The 15,347-nt window shown below is 45.9% G+C and overlaps 1 protein-coding gene across 3 annotated transcripts in view; it reads left to right on the top strand.

Moving 5' to 3' along the window:
• Positions 1-11,645, top strand: part of LOC139277956 (regenerating islet-derived protein 4-like) — a 54,167-nt gene extending 42,522 nt beyond the window's left edge. For all 3 annotated transcript variants that reach the window (XM_070896589.1, XM_070896590.1, XM_070896591.1), the window contains 5 exons: positions 410-484; positions 2,895-2,992; positions 4,955-5,092; positions 10,260-10,374; positions 11,424-11,645. In XM_070896589.1, coding sequence (XP_070752690.1) covers positions 424-484; positions 2,895-2,992; positions 4,955-5,092; positions 10,260-10,374; positions 11,424-11,491 — 480 coding nt within the window. In that variant the 5' untranslated portion in view covers positions 410-423 and the 3' untranslated portion in view covers positions 11,492-11,645. The remainder of the gene's footprint in view (positions 1-409; positions 485-2,894; positions 2,993-4,954; positions 5,093-10,259; positions 10,375-11,423) is intronic.
• Positions 11,646-15,347: the final 3,702 nt, after the last annotated feature.

The raw sequence follows: 15,347 nt of genomic DNA, 5'->3' as shown, positions 1-15,347 counted from the left end.
AACATCTATAGTCACAATATAATACAAGACAAAGGGAAAGAAGTTCAACCTCCTTCAAGCCTGTGTATTGGGTACAAAACGAGGGAGACACTTGCCAAAATTAGACCTGCATCTCCCGTGCCTAATTGGCTTCCAGGGCATGAGGGGCGGCTTGATTTGCACTCCATTTCCTTCCAGGGGCGGTAACCCGAATTTATCGAGCGGGGGCACAATGGCACAATGTTTCACACCTCCCAAATGTTACCGCCCTAAGTGGGGCGATAATTAATTCCTAGGCCTATAATTAGAAAAAAATTAGAATATGTAGTTTATAAAGAATCAAAATGTGGTCAATGTACATCCAAAACTGACTGTCTAGCTGGCTCCAAAATGTTTCAAAATATTTGATGAGTTTAATGTTGACTGACAGGTGCAGCTGTAAGAATGAAGTTTGCCATCACCGTAATTTTGTTGTGGGGCTTTATGTTCCTGGATACAGCGAATGGTGAGTCTGTCTTTATATTTCATGGAGTGTGAGATTCCATACCTCCTTGTAGGAGCCGTGATAGGGGAGGCCTTCAAGGTTTTTCCTCATCTGTGTTGTTTAACTGATTGAAATGTTTACTGTTCCACAATCCCTTCCTATAAGAACATAAAAATTAGGAGCAGGAATCGGCCATATGGCCCTTTGAGCCTGCTCCACCACTTTCCCGTCCTATCCCCATGTCCCTTGATTTCCCAAGAGTCCAAAAATCTCAGGCTTGAATATACACAATGATTCAGCACCCACAGTCCTGTGGGGTAGAGAGTTCCAAAAATTCACAACCCTCTGAGTAAACCCTCTGCATAGGCTTGGCTTTTATTTCCTGGAATATAGCAGATTGATGGGTGATGTGATTGAGGTGCTTAAAATGTTAAAAGAATTCTATAGGGCAGATACGTAAAAATTATTTTCTCTGGTGAGGGAGTCCAGAACAAGGGGACATATTAAAGCCTGAGCTAAGTCATTCACTTTTCCACACAAAGTGTAGTAGAAATCTGGAATTTTCTACCCCCCCCCCCCAAGGCTTTTGATGCTGGGACAATTGATGTGGCTAGATTTTTGTTGGGTAAGGGCATCAAGGGATATGGAGCTAAGGCGGGTAAATGGAGTAGAGGTATAGATTAGCCATGATCTAATTAAATGGCAGAACAGGCTCGAGGGGCTGAATGGCCGACTCCTGTTCCGATAAAGGCAAACTGTGTGTCCTGGCTCAAGTTGAAATGAGTTGTTTCCTTCCACTCCCACTTGCTTCCCATCGTCTGAGCAGCTCCAATAAATCTAATGAGTTCAAAATCTGTTCCCTACATCCAAATAAAACACTCAATTTTCTCCTCCTCTTGAACTGCTGTTGCCTGAGCACCTCCACTATCCCCAACATCACCAAATTCCATACCCTGGGGAAGAGTAAATATACCCCTATTCAGAATTCTAACTTTTATCCCCAGCTAAGCACTATATTTTTTGATTGTCTCACTCCCCGATTGTCTCACTCTAAACCTACTATAAATTACTCTTCTGGTCCACAGTTCTCCAGGAAACATTTACTTCCCGGGTGCAAAATCCAGGAGCAATTTTTTTCTCCATTCGTTCTCGGGGTGTAACTGTCCCTGGCAAGGCCAACATCTACTGTCCATCCCTGAATTGCCCTGTGAAGGTGGTGATGGGGCTGCTGAGTGGCTTGTTAGGCCACTTCAGTTAAGAGTCTACCACGCTAGTGTGGAACTAGACTCTTGTGTAGACCAGGTTTCCTTCCCGAAAGGACATTGGTGACACCGGGCCTCCAGCACTTAATGCAGCCTCAGGACTTCTGTGGCTTCCCTGGAGAAGCGAAGCAAGGCAATAGGCATGGGCCGAATGTTCTTATTTAAAGGATGGGGCAGCGGTTCATTCCTGGCTCTCCCGCTTCACTTTCCTGTGGTTGGCTACCAGACACAGGAGGGCCTAGTCACCCCTCAGATTGTGGCTGGTGGATAGGCATGAAAAGGTAAGTGCCACCTTAACAGACTCCTCAATGATGGTCAGCCTGAAGACCTTCTGGCTGCTGGATCTCCAACAGCAGCAAGAAAGCCCTGTCCACAGCAGCCAGTACCATTGCTGCGAGCATTTTCGGGGCCCTTAAGTCTACTCAAAAACGACGGGGGTGGGGGGGGGAAAGGGCAGACTCTATATATCGAAATGAAGCACGACCCATCCCCCGAGTCAAATGGTGATGCAGCCGCCATATTTCTGGGGGCTTTAAAGGGACCATGGGCTGTGGTGTGCTCAAAAGGAAAGGAAAGAAAAAAGACTTGGATTTATATAGCGCCTTTCCTGACCACTGGACGTCTGAAAGCACTTTACAGCTAATGATGTACTTTTGGAGTGTAGTCACTGTTGTACTGTGGGAAATGCGGCAACCAATTTGCACACAGCCAAGCTCCCAAAACAGCAATGTGGTAATGACCTGATAATCTGTTTTTTTGTTATGCTGATTGAGGGATAAATATTGGCCAGGACACTGGGGAGAACTCCCCAGCTCTTCTTCGGAATAGTGCCATGGGATCTTTTACCTCCCCTGAGAAGGCAGATGGGGCCTCGGTTTAACGTCTCATCCGAAAGACGATGTGGTTTGTAAGTGGATTTGCTGCCACCGCAGATGCTCCAAATGCGCGAGCAGCTTTGCAAAATAATTCAAATGTGGGCCCGGCCATGAAAATGGATCAGTGCGCGGGATGAGGGCTCGCTCCGCCCGATGGAGGCTGTCCCTCCAAAGGCGGGCCCCTGGAGTATTGTACACTGACTTGGCTTGGTTGGCGTCGCCCTGTCCAATCGCAGTTATCACTTGTAACAATTGACTCTTTACCTCTTTGTTTCCCACGGATTGTGAATGAAGCCGGCAAAGCCAAGTCCATGTGTCCTGAGGGATGGTTCTTTTTCGCACCTTCTTGTTACGGATATTTCACTGACCGATTAACTTGGGCCGATGCCGAGGTACAAAAGATATTTATTCTAATCAACGGTTGAGCTTCAAAAGTGCAGATCATTGGGTGATAACCACACAAAATAATGGTATTAACTTCAACAACTGCAATGCTGCTGAGAATATTTGGCAGGAACATTAGAGATCCATCCAATAATATTGGAGGGATGAAGCAGACAATCAACTATGGTCTTCACCTTTATCATGCTTAAGAAAGAAAGAACTTGCATAGCATTTATATAATATAAAATAAAAACAGAAAATGCTGGAAATACTCAGCAGGTCAGGTGGCATCTGTGGAGAGAGAATTTAACGTTTCAGGTCAATGACCTTTCATTGACTCTCTCCGCAGATGCTGCCTGACCGGTTGAGTATTTCCAGCATTTTGTTTCTATTTCAGTTTTCCAGCATCTGCAGGATTTTGCTTTTGTAATAGCATTTATACAGGGACGGAGCTATTTGCACTAGAAAATGCTCTGATTGGCTCACCATGATCACATGACCTGATTACTGATTGGTCCCCTTGGAGGATAAGCCACACCCAGAAGTTTCTCTGGAATGTGTAATTGGAACCGCCCAGCCCAAGTTCTGAGTGTCTGCAAATTGTAATTTGAGCCATTCTGTCTTCAGATTCCCCCCCCTCCAGTCTCCCACCACCCAACCCCCCCCCCCCAGCTCCTGAGAGCCCATGCTCAAAAAGGGGGTGGAGTCCAATGCGCACATGCACAGAAGGACACACAAAAAACTGGTACAAATAGTCACTCTGTTTGCAGAGCTTCTTTCATGAGTTTAGGACGTCCCAGAGCGCTTTACAGTCGATGAATTTCTTTTGAAGTTTAGTCACTGGTGTAATGATGTAATGTAGTGCCACGGGATCTTTTATGTCCACCTGCGAGGGCATCTCAACTGAAGGATGGCACCTCAGGCAGTGCAGCATTCCCTCAGTTATGTACTGAAGTGCCAATCAAGGTTATGTGCTCAAGTCTCTGGAGTGGGATTTGAACTCACAACCTTCTGACTCGGAGACAAGAGTGCTAACACTATTTATGTTCTTTCTTTTTGTCATACTCTGTCGCTGAATGTCGGTGTGTTGCAGAGAGCCATCGCACTTGTGTGAGCTGAGACTGCAAAAATAAAAGAATGAAATAATTAGGAACTGGCTTTCAATTTTTTTCAGCACAAAACTCCTGAAATCTAGCTTCAACTCCACTATTTCTCTCTCAGAGACTGTAAGGACAGAAAGAAGCCAGGTTATCAGGCCCTCGCTGCCCCATCGTTGGACTGGACGAAGGCGTCTGAAGAGCGCTGTGCCTGCCCAGGGCAAGCTGAAGCCAGTTATGGTGTTAACGTGGCCCAGGGACATCCTTGGCGCAGACTTGTTCCCTACTGGAGGGCAGCAGCGGGTGGGAGGGGCTACAATTTTCCCGTATGCACTCGAAAGGCAAAAGTCTATTTGACTTGCAGCTGGGCACCCTTTGGGCTCTCCAGTCTGGGGGCGGGGCTTCCCAGAGCAAGCCCTTTGCAGTCTTCTCGCTGCGTCTAATGGCAGTAGCAAAAGGAACTAGATGGGGGGAGGGAGGGAGGGGGTGCTCGCGGAGACGGGAAGGTCCATTCCTACATTGTTTACATCTCAGAGCGACATCTGCCAAGGAGCCCCAGGGGCAGCGGTAAGTGGCTCTGTCTAATGGCTCTCTGTTGCCCTTGTTCTTGACCTTTGCGCCCTGGTGACCTCAGCGGCAAAGGTCAGGAGAATGTGCTCAATAGAAATGTCAGACAGGTTGAGTCAGGAGTGTTGTATTAAAGACTGGCCTGAAGGGACATTCTCAGCTTCACGGTGTCCCTGAAGAACCAAAATAAAGTTAACTGTGGGATTTCTGAATTCACCCTCAGTGTGAAGGACAGAATTCAATTATGGTGACATAGCTGCCTCGAGAGTCCAGGATGCAATTCTTAATTCTTCCCCCTTCTTCCAGTTTGACTGTACATCATATGGAGTTGGAGGTCATCTCGCTTCCATCCACAATGATAGAGAAGCTGAAATAATCGCACAACACCTCACCAATGGCAGGAAAGATGTCAATGTTTGGATCGGAGGCAACGATCCCCGACAGGTAGAGAAAGATTTCTGTGTATTTTATCTGCGATGGAATAAGTGCGTACACCTAACACACCGCGGTAGAATTTAACATGAGCTGCTTAGTGTAAAGGGGGCAGTAACAGCCCTAAAATGGCTGACTGACCTGTTCACGATGGAGCTCCGGCCGACTCCATCTTCAAAGAGGACGACTGTTGGGTGGTCAGTTCCTAGCGGACAGCTTCGGCCACAGGGTGTCCATATCAGAAAATTGGGAACACGGTGACCATGATTTTCCAGGGAACGTGTTAATTTGCAACACCTAAAGCTCAGATTGGGCCCCCTTGATGACAAGTCCTGATTTCTGATTGGTCCCCTTGCAGGATAAGACACATCCAGCAGTTTCTCTTTGCAAAGTGTAATTCAAGTAATTCTGACTGCCGACTCCAGACAAAACAGAGCTCACTTGGAACAGACAGGGCTCACTCTCACGGGTTAAGGCCTTCTCTCACCTCAAAAAGGTTCCTGCCCCCACTTCCCAACATAAGAACGTAAGAAATAGGAGGAGTAGGCCGTTTGGCCCCTCAAGCCTGCTCCGCCATTCAATAAGATCATGGCTAATCTGATCATGGACTCAGCTCCACTTCCCTGCCCGCTCCCCATAACCCTTTAATCCCTTATCGCTCAAAAATCTGTCTATCTCCGCCTTAAATATATTCAATGACCCAGTCTCCACAGCCCACTGGGGCAGATAATTCCATAGATTTACAATCCCCTGAGAGAAGAAATTTCTCCTCATCTCAGTTTTAAATGGGCGGCCCCTTATTCTGAGACGATATCCCTTAGTTTTAGTTTCCCCTATGAGTGGAAATATCCTCTCTGCATCCATCTTGTCGAGCCCCCTCATTATTTTATATGTTTCAATAAGATCCCCTCTCATTCTTCTGAACTCCAATGTGTATAGGCCCAGCCTATCTCATCTCCAGAATCAACCTAGTAAACCTTCTCTAAACAGCCTCCAATGCAAATATACTCTTCCTTAAATACGGAGACCAAAACTGTACGCAATACCCTAGGTGTGGCCTCACCAAGACCCTGTACAGTTGTAGCAGGACTTCTCTGCTTTTATACTCTATCCCCCTTGCAATAAAGGCCAACGTTCCATTTGCCTTCCTGATTACTTGCTGTACCGACATACTCACTTTTTGTGTTTCATGCACAAGGACCCCCAGGTCCCTCTGTACTGCAGCACTTTGCAATTTTTCTCCATTTAAATTATAATTTATTTTTCTATTATTTCTGCCAAAATGGATAATAGTTTCCCACATTATACCCCATCTGCCAAATTTTTACCCACTCACTTAGCCTGTCTATATCCCTTTGCAGGTTATTTGTGTCTACCTCACAATTTGTTTTCCCACCCAGCTTTGTATCATCAGCAAACTTGGCTACATTACACTCGGTCCCTTCATCCAAGTCATTAATATAGATTGTAAATAGTTGAGGTCCCATCACTGATCCCTGTGGCATCCCACTAGTCACTGTTTGCCAACTGGAAAATGACCTATTTATCCCGACTCTGTTTTTTGTTAGTTAGCCAATCCTCTATCCATGCTAATATATTACCCCCAACCCTATGAGCTTTTACCTTGTGCAATAACCTCATATGTGGCACCTTATCGAATGCCTTTTGGAAATCCAAATATACCACATCCACTGGTTCCCCTTTATCCACCCTGCTCATTACATCCTCAAAGAACTCCAGTAAATTTATCGAACATGATTTCTTAAGAACATAAGAAATAGGAACAGGCCCCTCGAGCCTGCTCCACCATTCGATAAGATCATGGCAGATCTGATCATGGACTCAGCTGCACTTCCCCGCCCACTCCCCATAACTCCTTATCCCCTTATCGTTTAAGAAGCTGTCTATTTCTGTCTTAAATTCCACAGCTCTCTGAGGCAATGAATTCCACAGATTTCCAACCCTCTGAGAGAAGAAATTTCTCCTCATCTCAGTTTTAAATGGGCGGCCCCTTATTCTAAGATCATGTCCTCTAGTTTGAGTCTCCCCCATCAATAGAAACATCCTCTCTGCATCCACCTTGTCAAGCCCCCTCATAATCTTATACGTTTTGATAAAATCACCTCTCATTCTTCTGAATTCCAATGAGTAGAGGCCCAACCTACTCAACCTTTCCTCATAAGTCAACCCCCTCATCCCCAGAGTCAACCTAGTGAACCTTCTCTGAACTGCCTCCAAAGCAAGTATATCCTTTCGTAAATATGGAAACCAAAACTGCACACAATATTCAAGGTGTGGCCTCACCAATACCTTATATAGCTGTAGCAAGACTTCCCTGTTTTTATACTCCATCCCCTTTGCAATAAAGGCCAAGATACCATTGGCCTTCCTGAGCACTTGCTGTACCTGCCTACTATCCTTTTGTGTTTCATGCACAAGTACCCCCAGTTCCCGCTGTACTGCGGCACTTTGCAATCTTTCTCCATTTAAATAATAACTTGTTCTTAGATTTTTTCTCCCAAAGTGCATGACCTCACACTTTCCAACATTATACTCCATCTGCCAAATTTTTGCCCACTCACTTAGCCTGTCTATGTCCTTTTGCAGACTTTTTGTGTCCTCCTCACACATTGCTTTTCCTCCCATCTTTGTATCGTCAGCAAACTTGGCTATATTACACTCAGTCCCTTCTTCCAAGTCATTAATATAGATTGTAAATAGTTGGGGTCCCAGCACTGATCCCTGCGGCACCCCACTAGTTACTGGTTGCCAACCAGAGAATGAACCATTCATCCCAACTCTCTGTTTTCTGTTCATTAGCCAATCCTCTATCGATGCTAATATATTACCCCCAACCCAGTAAACTTTTATCTTGTGCAATAACCTTTTATATGGCACCTTGTCAAATGCCTTCTGGAAGTCCAAATACACCACATCCACTGGTTCCCCTTTATCCACCCTGTTCATTACATCCTCAAAGAGCTGCAGCAAATTTGTCAAACATGACTTCCTCTTCATAAATCCATGCTGACTCTGCCGGACCGAATTTTGCTTTTCCAAATGTCCTGCTACTGCTTCTTTAATAATGGACTCAATCATTTTCCCAACCACAGATGTTAGACTAACTTGTCTATAGGTTGCTGCTTTTTGTCTGCCTCCTTTTTTAAATAGGGGCATTACATTTGCAATTTTCCAATCTGCTGGGACCTTTCATAAAACCAAGTTCCTGACTTCCTCTCTCCGCCCAACTTCCTGACCTCCTTCCGCTCCCCCGCCCAAGTCCTTACCTCCTCTCCATCGCTCAAGTTCCTGACCTCCTCCTTCCCTCAGTCCAAGTTTCTGACCTTTTGCCCCCAGCCCAGGCCTCTGACATTCTCCCCCTCCTAAGTTGCAGACCTCCTCCGCCAACCGCGCCCCCCCTCCCCTGGCCCAGCTTTCTGACCTCCTCCTCCCTGCCAAAGTTCTTGACCTCCTCCCCCCACCCAAGTCCCTGACCTCCTTCTCCCCCCCCCACCTATGTTCCTGATCTCCTTGCCCCCTCCCCACACAAATTCATGACCTCCTCCCCCCCACCCCTCAAGTTCCTGACCTCCTTCCCCCCAGCCCAAGTTCCTGACCTCCACACCCCCCAGCCATAGATGAGGCATTGTGTGTGGGTCGCGGTTTGTTAACAGGTTTATTGTGGATGAAGTGAATAGTGAGTGTCGTGACTTCCAGATTTCGGCCAGTCTTACTATCTGGATCACATTCTTGCTTTCAACCCATGCAACACTTCGCAATTTTTCTCCATTTAAATTATAATTTGCTTTTCTATTTTTTCTACCAAAGTGGATAACCTCACATTTTCCCACATTATATTCCATCTGCCAAATATTTGCCCATTTACTTAGCCTGTCTATATCCTTTTGCGATTTTTTGTGTCCTCCTCACAATTTGCTTTCCCACCCATCTTTGCATCATCAGCAAACTTGGCTACATTACACTCAGTCCCTTCATCCAAGTCATTAATATAGATTGTAAATAGTTGAGGGCCCAGCACCGATCCCACTAGTTACTGTTTGCCAACCGGAAAATTACCCATTTATGCCAATTCTCTATTTTCTGTTAGTTAGCCAATCCTCTATCCATGCTAATATATTACCCCCAACCCCGTGAACTTTTATCTTGTGCAGTAACTTTCCATCCTTGCCCGGTCTGGTTGATATGTGACACCAATCCCACACCAACGTGGTTGAATTTTAACAACAACAACTTGTATTTATATAGCACCTTTAACATATTAAAACTTTTTAAGGTGCTTCACAGGAGTATTATAAGACAAAAAATTTGACACCGAGCAAGATAAGGAGAAATTAGGGCAGATGACCAAAAGCTTGGTCAAAAAGGTAGGTTTTAAGGAGCGTTTTGAAGGAGAGAGAGGTAGAGAAGCATAAAGGGTTAGGCAGGGAATTCCAGAGCTTAGGGCTTAGGCAACAGAAGGCACGGCCACCAATGGTTGAGCGATTTATAATGAGGGATGCTCAAGAGGGCAGAATTAGAGGAACGCAGACATCTCGGGGGGTTGTAGGGCTGGGGGAGATTACAGAGATAGGGAGGGACAAGGCCATGGAGGGATTTGAAAACAAGGATGAGAATTTTGAAATCGAGGTGTTGCTTAACAGGGAGCCAATGTAGGTCAGCGAGCACAGCAATGAAGGGTGAATGGGACTTGGTGCAACTTAGGACACAGGCAACAGATTTTTGGATGACCTCAAGTTTACGTAGGGTAGAATGTGTGAGGCCACTCAAGTGCCCTCTACAGTGGCCGAGCCAGTCATTCAGTTGTATCAAACCACTGAGCACCTTCACCGCAGTGGCTCATGGACAAGGCCCACCACCAACTGGAGTTGGGCAATAAATTCCTGCGACGCCCACATCCCGAGAATTAATAAAAAAAGACTTCCTGCAGCACAATTACTCCATGTGCCGGCCATTTGAAATCATAAGTAAAAGGACCGCAACAGAAAGGATGTTCAATATGGTTACTCCAGTGCAAGGCAATAAATAATGTATGGCACATCACATGATGTAAAATGGTTTACATTTCAAAATGCAGGCTTTTACTGTTTCAATATTGTTGTAACTGTCAACCCAAACAAATAAGCAAATCACTTCAGTGTAAATTTGATTCCAATTTCAGAATGGTCGCTGGAAGTGGACCGATGGTTCCATGTTTGATTACAAACCCTGGAGTTACGGTGAACCAAATAACATCGACCACCAGGAGTACTGCCTTGAGTTCCAAGCTCATATTGGTATGTCACCGGTTCAATATCCCTTCATTAAAATAACTTTGCCCACTCCTCTTTGCTGTCTATCATTCTTCATTGCTCAGAAGGATCAAGGATCATCTGGGTTGAGGACTTCAGTGTGGTACATGTCCCCATGATGATACAGAGTAGGGTTGGAAATATTTCCAACTATTTAGTCCATTCTTCCCTTTTTTACCTCACCAATCCCCACTCACACCCACTCCCACCAACCCCAAGGCTTACCCGTCTTCCAATTGCGAATACAACTGACATTACTGCCACTTCATGCGAATTTAAAGGAGACATATGCCTGTCACAATTAGGAACATCATGCTGCTCTGCTGCTTGCTTAGCCATGGCAGACCATAATCTCTTCAATCCCAATTCCCTACCCTTTCTCTATATTCAATTATACTTTTATTTCCATTTTGATCAATTCAATTGATTCTGCACCCATGACTTCCAGCACAATCCATTCCATTTTCTCACAATCTTTTCTGTGAAGAATCTTTTCCTAGATTTGCTTTTAACTGGATCAGTTCTAACTTAAAGATGATGTCTCCTTTGTTCTAGTTTCTCCTACAAAAGGGAAGAATGATTCCCTATTGATCCTGTCAAGTGTATCAGTCAGATCACCCATTAACTTGCTAATCTCCAGGCAACATAATCCAAGTTTATTCAGTCTCTCATTGTAACTAAGGGAGCTGAGAACTATAGAAAGAAGGAAAGACTTGCATTTATATAGCACCTTTCACGACCTCAGAATCTCCCAAAGCGCTTTACATCCTATGAGAAGTTTTAATTTTTATCCCTCAAAGGTTGTAGACATGAAGAACATGGGGTGTCTTAATTATAAGGTTAGTCAACCATTAGCAATGATTTTTAACCTATTGTGTTATTCATGAGTTGAGTGCCCTAAACGGAGCTGAGATTCATCCCAGTGATGAGAATCAAGCAATCATAGCCATTACACTACTGGTATCACTGAACAATGTTCTCCGTTCATTTCCAGTCAAGAGGCTGCTGAGATTTTTTTTGAATGTTTCTTACAGGTTTCAAGACATGGAATGATATCAGATGTGACCAGAAGAATTATTTTGTTTGCAAGTACAAACCATGACTTGAAACCAGAATTACCATTTCTCCTCAATACTGAAGACCACAATCAGACTCCAGCAATTTTAGTCAGTGGAGAGTTAATTGCAATAATGTAATTTGACTATAATTTATATCTTTGTGGTAATCCATCCAATAAAACAGAGCATTCAAATAAAGATATTATTGCCTCAGTGTTGTAAATAATCCTTTAATAGAATTAAATCCCCAACTTCTTATTCATCCAGATGACATATCTTCTTTTATTCATTCTGGGGATATGGGTGTTGCTAGCAAGACCAGCATTTATTGCCCATCCCTAGTTGCCCTTGAGAAGCTGGTGATGGGTCGTTTTCTTGAACCGCTGCAGTCTGTAAAAGTGCTGTTAGGTGGGGAGTTCCAGGATATTGTCCCAGCGACAATGAAGGAATGGCGACATACATCCAAGTTGGGATGCTGCGTGACTTCGAGGGAAAGTTGGAAGTGGTGGTGTTCCCAAGCGCCAGCTGCCCTTGTCCTTCTAGGTGGGAGAGGTTGCGGGTTTGGGAGGTGCTGCTGAAGAAGCCTTGGCAAGTTGCTGCAGTGCGTCTTGTAGATGGTACACACTGCAGCCACGGTGCACCGGTGGTGGAGGGAGTAAATGTTTAGGTTAGATGCTCAAGTGTCGATCAAGCGAACTGCTTTATCCTGGATAGTATTGAGCTGTTTTGCACCAGCAAAAATCACACTAAAATTAAATAATTTTGAGCTGACTTCAGTCACTATTAAAACAGAGAGTGACCACGATAAATGTCTAGAGCCCCGATTTTAGCCTACTCCGATCAGCAGGAACAGGGCAGGTTCGGGTCAGACACCTATTTTACACCTGCCTGATTTTACTCATCATTGACTTTAATGGAGAGTAAACTTGGACCAGATATGGTGCCCAAAGTTCGCCATCATTTAGCTCCATTTTTTTTTAGCAAACAGTGTTTTTTGGAGCTAACTTAATTTTGCAAGTTTCGCCAATGTTACAACGCTGTCCTTAACAGATAACGGCTGATTTTTTTGGCTAATGTTTTTATGGCGTCACTCGGGGTCAAACCCACCCATAATGCCATTTTTGGCTATTTTTGCGAGATTCACCTATAGAGATTTTTTTAAGGACGGCACTGTGTACCTCTTTAAAAAACCTTACCATACCAAGTGGGAGTCAGATAGAAATCGCTAGGGTTAGGGGCAGCAATGGGGGCTATTCGGCCAGGGATAGGGGCAACAGTGGCAGGTCATTTGCGAGCCTTTGGCTGGGACGGGGTGTTTCAGCATCAAAACAGTCCCAGGGCAGATACAAAAGCAAAATACTGGATGCCGGAATCTGGAATAAAAGCAGAAAATGCTGGAAATCAGCACGGGTCTGTAGCCCTGTAGGTTATGGCACTTCAAGTGTATATCCAATTACTTTCTTAACAGTGGCAGCGGCAGCAGCGAGAGTGGCCGTGGGAGGAGCCTGAGCGAAGACAGCGAGGAGTATAAAGGAGGATATCACAGCGTGGGCTGGCCCTCGCCACTTCTGGCCCTGAACACGCGCCTCTCCTGGGCCCCGATCATGTCGCTCTACAATCTCTCGCCATTTCTTCGCCCCGTCCTCGCCGCTCCTGCTGTACCTGCCCACGCTCCAATCACGGACCTGGAACTTGATGACGTCACTCTTCGCTGCCGACACCCTCCTGCACCAACTCGCGCTGTACCTCGCCGTGGTACGCCGCCACGCTGCCCATGGTCGCCGCTCCTTTTATGGCCCCGACCTGCCGCTGATGGTCTCTCGCAGGTCGGGGCAGCCACGTGTGCCATGCCGAATCAAGTCATGTCAAGATAGAGGGTGCAGTGGAAATATTCCTCCTATCTCAGCCTGAGTTCCCTTCGAGGTTAACAGAATTGGACCATTCATTGTAACCAATAATATTGCTTGCTTGTCATGAGAAACACATTTATTTCTCAGAAAACCACAGGGCTATTTGAACCTAACTCACCAGTCGTGAAACCCACAGAACCGGCTGGAACTGACTTCAATGGCGAGTAGAATCATACAGGGCGTAAACCTGATCCAGTCAGGTTCGGACAAAATTGTCCCCAGTGCCTTCTTGGTCTCCTGCAGAACTTGACTATAATGGGAAAGCTCTAACTGGCTGCATTCATAGATATACCTGCATTCATATATAGCGCCTTTTATGACCACCGGACATCCCAAAGTGTTTTACAGCCAATGAAGTCATTTTTGAAGTGTAACCACTGTTGAAATGTAGGAAACATGGCAGCCAATTTGCGCACAGCTAGCTCCCACAAACAGCAATGTGATAATGACCCAATAATTTGTTTTTGTGATGTCAATTGAGCGATAAATATTGGCTGGGTCACCGGGGAGAACTCCCTTGCACTTCTTTCAATAATGCCGTGGGATCTTTTACATCCATCTGAGAGGGCAGATGTTTAACGTCGCATCCAAAAGTCAGAACCTCCGACGGTGCAGCACTCCCTCAGTACTGCCCCTCTGACAGTGCAGCACTCCCTCAGTACTGCTCCTCCGACAGTGCAGCACTCCCTCAGTACTGCCCCTCCGACAGTGCAACACTCCCTCAGTACTGCCCCTCCGACAGTGCAGCACCCCCTCAGTACTGTCCCTCCGACAGTGCAGCACCCTCTCAGTACTGCCCCTCCGACAGTGCAGCACTCCCTCAGTACTGCCCCTCCGACAGTGCAACACTCCCTCAGTACTGCCCCTCCGACAGTGCAACACTCCCTCAGTACTGCCCCTCCGACAGTGCAGCACCCCCTCAGTACTGCCCCTCCGACAGTGCAGCACTCCCTCAGTACTGCCCCTCCGACAGTGCAGCACCCCCTCAGTACTGCCCTGGAGTGTCAGCCTAGGGGTGGGGGCTTGGACCCACAATTTTCTGACTGAGGCGAGAATGCGACCCACTGAGAAATGTCTCAGAATAGAAGGCGGAAAGGCCAAGAAGAAACCCCTTTCTCCCTGATCTACTTATCTTGCTGCCTCTTAAATGCATCTGTGCTATTTGCCTCAACCACTCCCTGTAAGGGTAGTGACAGATTATAGATTAACTGGATGGGGAGACATAGCCTCCACCTCAGGGTTAGACCGTTCTCAAAATCTGATGCCGCTTGCTAACAACCTATAGTGACCAATAGGAGCACAGACTAGAGATCAACCAGCCACCAATCGGCTTGCATCATCACCAAGTTCACACGTGGTCACTTCACCCACAAAAAGCTCCTTATTTAAAAAAGGGGAATGAAAGACAGTAAATGAGGAAGTGTAATAACTTAAACTGCTCATGTAAAACATTTCAGCACAAGGAAGGTGAGCAACACACGGCAGCACTGTGTGGGACTGAGCTTCGATATCTGTGAGCCAGCGGAACACCTGAATGATTGGCTGACCAGCTCTCTGCGAGCATGCTGCCTTGACCTTATGGGCACAAGAGTGTCTGCATGTGCTAACTGCAGAATAAAACTGTCTGCCTTGTCCCAAATGGTCCGTGTGCTGGGGATCAAACCTGGCACTGGCTGATCTGTACACCTTGTTGTTGCACAGGAGGTAAACTTTGTATTATGGTGATTACTGATGGACCTTGCTGGTTTCAGAGACTCTGGCACGATATAATCTGTAAAGAAGGTGTAATATATGCAGACTATAGATATACTCTCTGAGTAGACACTGTATAGTTGCATAAGATGGAGACTTGTTTACCTGATGTACTATCAATAAGGTTTACACTGTGTATATACTATGCTGGCACCACTAGAGGGTGCAACTGGTGGAGACCGAGGTTTCCTGCCCTGATGGCAGGGGCTGTATAAAAGGGAAGCCACCATGCAGCTGC

Source organism: Pristiophorus japonicus, chromosome 13 (assembly GCF_044704955.1).
Source record: "Pristiophorus japonicus isolate sPriJap1 chromosome 13, sPriJap1.hap1, whole genome shotgun sequence".
Lineage (NCBI taxonomy): Eukaryota > Metazoa > Chordata > Chondrichthyes > Pristiophoridae > Pristiophorus > Pristiophorus japonicus.
This window is presented reverse-complemented; position numbering and strand designations above follow the sequence as displayed.